Source organism: Bison bison, unplaced genomic scaffold, assembly GCF_000754665.1.
Source record: "Bison bison bison isolate TAMUID 2011002044 unplaced genomic scaffold, Bison_UMD1.0 scf7180017864317, whole genome shotgun sequence".
NCBI classification, from domain to species: Eukaryota; Metazoa; Chordata; class Mammalia; order Artiodactyla; family Bovidae; genus Bison; species Bison bison.
In genome coordinates, this window is record NW_011494889.1 from 2,762,538 (window position 1) to 2,767,760 (window position 5,223).

Here is a 5,223-nt window from a genome sequence, read left to right on the forward strand (position 1 = left end):
GTCGGACACAACTGAGTGACTTCACTTTCACTTTTCACTTTCATGCATTGGAGAAGGAAATGGCAATCCACTCCAGTGTTCTTGCCTGGAGAATCCCAGGGACAGGGGAGCCTGGTGGGCTGCCGTCCATGGGGTCGCACAGAGTCGGACACGACTAAAGCGACTTAGCAGCAGCAGCACTCCTTGGAAGGAAAGTTATGACCAACCTAGACAGCATATTAAAAAGCAGAGACACTACTTTGCCAACAAAGGTTCGTCTAGTCAAGGCTATGGTTTTTCCAGTGGTCATGTATGGATGTGAGAGTTGGACTATAAAGAAAGCTGAGCGATGAAGAATTGATGCTTTTGAACTGTGGTGTTGGAGAAGACTCTTGAGAGTCCCTTGGACTGCAAGGAGATCCAACCAGTCCATCCTAAAGGAGATCAGTCCTGAATATTCATTGGAAGGACTGATGCTGAAGCTGAAACTGCAATACTTTGACCACCTGATGCGAAGAGCTGACTCATTTGAAAAGACCCTGCTGCTGGGAAAGATTGAGGGCAGGAGGAGAAGGGGACGCTACAGCATGAGATGGTTGGATGACATCACCGACTCAATGGACATGGGTTTGGCTGAACTCCAGGAGTTGGTAATGGACAGGGAGGACTGGCATGCTGCGATTCATGGGGTCACAAAGAGTCGGACACAACTGAGCAACTGAACTGATTGAATATTAATACTAATGCTAATATTAAAATCAAAACCAATAGAAACTGGTTAGTCCAGTGAGGATTCTGCCTGTTCAGCATAAAGGCCTTTTAAAATTAAGGGTGTAAACCAGAATGATACTAATACCTAAGGAGCACCACCCTCCTAACCAGTTGCTCTGGGTTGTGCCTGCCTCCCCTCCTGTTCATTTCTCTCACTCTGGTTATGTTATTTATGATGTACTTGATGGCAGAGACTTCATCTGTTTCATTCATCTCTGTATCTGCAGTGCCCTGGTTGTGCCCAGCACATAGTAGGTGCTTGCTCAATCCTTATTGTTGCTACAGCTTAACTACACCCTCCCTCGGTGCAGTGGATGGGGCTGCATACTCCATCATTGTTTCCCAGCACTGAGAATAGGGACTGGCACTCAGGAGACACTCAATAAATACTGAATGAACTCGGGAAGGAAAGTGAGTGAACACATACTATGAGGCTCAGTGTTATAACGGAAGGAGCATTGGTTTTGGTTTTGGGACGTGGCTCCTCGCCTTGCTGTGTGACCTTGAGTGATCCACTTTTCAGAAACCCCTGTATTTCCCCATGTCAAATAAGACCACTCTAGCTCCAGACCTGACCGGTGAGGCTCTGTGAGCATGAGGCGTACTGCGTTCTCAAAGGCAGAACTTGAGCTTCTCAGAAGGGCCTTGTTGGGGCTTTGCAGCTGGAGAAGGTTAGAAGCAAAATTCTTCAGTTTCATTGTCTTTGGTTTTGTTTCTTAGATTTTCCTTTCTTCTCTCTATATTGTAAAAGAGTTGTTTTTCTTTCTGCCAGATAGAGTGTATATTTTGGTATAAAACCTTCTTCCTTGTTGCAGAATTAGCTTGCAGCCCTTTCTAAGAGTACAGGGATGTGTGACCCCCTCCTCAGTGGTGTTAGAACACCACCGTAAGACACATACTCTTAATGCATGTTTAATGCCTGGACTTTGTTAAAAACAAGAGGGCCAGGGAATTAACCAGCTACGAATTCATTTAGTTTGTGAGCCCAGAGGGCCTGTGTTCACACACACGTCCCTACAGTCATGATGGTGAGCTTCTCCCCAGCACTGACATATTAACCAGCATAATCTGGGAGCCCCTGGACATGGCCATCACATATGCATGTGGCAGCTGGTGGCATAAAGAATCCACGGCACTCCGGACCCCTGGGGACCTGTCCTGCAATTGCAGAAAAGAGGAATAGCAGCCATAATCATTATCCTGTTGAGAATAATGAGAGACGCTCAGAGCAGTCATATCTCTCATCCAAGGGGCACAGTGTGGCCTCGTAACAATGGTTACACGAGGTGGGAAGTAGAAGAGGGAAGAGTTTGGGGAGCAGATAAGTTGCTCTAGTGACAGGAATGAAAAAGAAGCCAGGGGTCTGGCTTCTGGAAGGTGCCTCTTTTAAGGGCCATCTAAGTCCTTTGCAGGCTCCCACTAATGCCGTCTTTTTTCCTCTTCTTTTTGCATCCAGCATGATCTACACTTTAGTGAGCTCTTAACTCGAAGACCACGCACATCCACAGAGACTGAGATGGGAGAGGCCCGAGGCTGTGCAGTCCATCCTGCTGGTGACAGGAGCAGGGACCAGTGTGGGGATGTGACAGACAGAGATGGGCAGATACTCGGAATTGGGAGCTGGAAGCAGGCAGCAGCCAGCGCCCGAGCCAGCCCGCTGTCACACGTGTGGTCGCCCTGTGTACCAGTCTTCCGCGTTCGCACCCCACACTTGGCCTGTAGATCCCTTCTGGGCAGCAGGGGGAAGTGGAGTGATGAAACACGAAACCTCTTCTGAACGGGAATTGCTGCTTCCTGAATCCCCTTTATTGAAAGGCTCCCTGAAGTTCATGCTGCATTCCTGGTCTGTGGGTGTGATGGCTGGAAGGCTGGAGGGTGCTCTCTGAGGAACTGGGTGACCCAGAGTCAAGGCTGCATCTGTGGGACAGATTGAAGATCTCAAGGATGTCATGGACTTACCTGAGACGCTTGCGTTTCTTCCAAGCCCTGGCCACGCCCTTCACTTCAATGGGCGGGGCCTGTAAGGTGTGCAGACTTGCCTTGGGCTGTAACCAGCCTTGAGTCTGCAAGGGTGTCTATTTTTCTGCTCTGCTTTGTAAGAGCCCAGTGATGTTGGGAACTGAGTTTGGGGGCGGTATGTTGGTAAAGAATTATGGCCAAAATCAGGAGTAGGGGCTGGGAAGTGGGAAGGGGGGGAATTGTAGGAAAAATGATTTTTTAAAATACTGATGACATGTTCAAAGTGTTAATTCTTCGCCACCACAAACTGTACTGTTTTGTTGTCATCCCAAACCATCACAGGGCCATTGGAGGCGAGTCAATTAATCAACACTAGTCAAAACTACTAACTTTTAAGGCTTCCCAAACAGTCCCAAGGCCAGAAAGAGCTGGTGTGGCAGTTCTGTGCTGTGGGCATCCGGCTGCTGAGAAGTGAGACAACGTAACTATAGCTGCATTGATGCTGCTGCATCATTCGTGCTGTTTGGTTCAACACGAGGACATTAGTTCATTTAGAATTTTCCATTCGACATTCTCTCCTTCTTGGGTAGGAGTTGTACTCGGGGTTGTAAATAATGACAAGGCTGAGATTTTTATTATGTTTAAATTGGGCATCATGATTTTGACCTTATTCCCCCAACTTCCCTTCTTTTCTTGTGTTTGACATACACAGGCTATTTATACATGTACCAGCTTCCATCTGAAGTCTGTGACTCAGGTTTATGAATGGTGTTTGTGTAACATGTATTCTGTGTTTAAAACGCTGAGATTGCTTGAGTGTCTCGCCTACCTGGCTGTCTCATTTTAAACCCGTTACAGGCTGGCTTCATCTCTATATAGATGGTAAACTGGTAGGTGGAGAAAGCAAAGTTTCAAAAAGACACGTTGCTTCTAAAAATTCTACAGAAAACAAAATGCAGATTTATGCTTTGAGGTTGAAGGTATGAAACCAGAGGATTCAAGGCAATATTTTTGGGATCAGGCTTCCCCTTGGCTCAGTAACTGTGGTTGGGGTGGAGAGTTTCCTTTAGGGCTGGTTAGTATCATTTCTGATTCAATTCCTGAGATAACCGGCTACCTTCAACCAGAGAAACCAGTCCTGGGTTCCAGGCTGCAGACAGCAGATCTGATCCTACCGCCATCTTGCAAATGCAACTGAGAGCAGAGGATAAATGGTCCGGGAGCTGTTGTTTGTTTTTATACTTTGCCTCTTTCCAAAGCAATTTGAAATGACATAATAGCAGATACCGATGTGAAAAGACTGTTAAAATGTAAATAGCAACTTCCAACTTAAAAAGGAGGAGGACACAGAGATACGGGGCTTCCTGAGGGACTCTGTTTACTGGGATTGAGCGTTAAATATGATATCATTTCTCTTAACAGTAAATAATAACAATTCACATTTTCATAGTGTTTTGCATTTTACAGACTGTTTTTACATCTCATTTGACTTTCCTCACATTCCTATGACATTGATATGATTCTTTTTTCCGTTTTCTAAGTGAGGAGACTGAGGTTCAGAGAGGGTAACTGTCTTACCTGTAGTCACACAACAGTCCCAGACCTGCCTTTGACCCCCAGGTTGTCTGACCTTAAACCCCATTTTCTTTTCATCACACCTGAGAGCTGGGAAAGTAGCTAGGATCCTATTAAGTTTTGATTAACATTAACTTTCTGAGAGAAGGAGAAGATTCTTAAAACAGAGTTATAGAGGAAGCCCCTGATTTTCTTTTTTTTCATGGGCAAGCCTCAGACTTGCTTTATTGTGGGCAGTTCTTCTCTAAGGTGGTTGTCTAAAAGCTTTTAAAAACTTCAAATGTCTCTTGGGCAGTTCTTATGTTTATGAAAGAGAAACATCCAAATATTTCTCCCCCACGAGTTGTGACTGGGAAGAAATGCCAGTGGTTGTTGGGAGTTTGAGCCAATTTTCAATTCCTGGGAGAATTATGATAAGATCAGAGTAAAGTACACAGTTGGTGGAGCCATTTTGTGTGCCGAGCTTTGTGCAAGACCTCTCCCAACTCTCACAGTGATCCTACATGGCAGGTTGCATGTTCTCAACCCCCAGTTTACAGGTCAGGAAAACAGGGAGGCTCAGGGCAAATGAGTCTTTCCTGGATGAACAGCCGGACTAGAGCTTAAGGCTACAAATAAATGGCCAGATAATAGAAATAGCTTAGTAATTGAGGAGTTGGGCATTATTCTATAAGTTTCATGTGCTTCTGTCTGATCCTCATGAGAAAACCATGATGTCGATATTATCTCTGCTTTATTGATGAAAAATGTCCAGAAGATGAATCACTTGCAGAGACCCAGAGCTATTTAATAGTAAGGGGTGTGTCTATCGCTACAGCTGGAACTGAAGCCCAGGTCTACCTCTTCTCACATAGTTTTTCCTTCTTGAGTATCTTTGTCACTTGTCATTTATCCCACAGAAATTAGCAAAAGGAGGAAGGAGGGTGAAGCGGGAGAAGC

General features: G+C 45.5%; 1 protein-coding gene across 1 annotated transcript in view; it reads left to right on the plus strand.

The window, feature by feature from the left end:
• The window catches only part of CNIH3 (cornichon family AMPA receptor auxiliary protein 3), a 132,739-nt gene extending 129,691 nt beyond the window's left edge, over positions 1 to 3,048 (plus strand). Inside the window, exon 6 of the mRNA XM_010852852.1 lies at positions 2,207 to 3,048. Coding sequence (XP_010851154.1) covers positions 2,207 to 2,234 — 28 coding nt within the window. The 3' untranslated portion in view covers positions 2,235 to 3,048. The remainder of the gene's footprint in view (positions 1 to 2,206) is intronic.
• Positions 3,049 to 5,223: the final 2,175 nt, after the last annotated feature.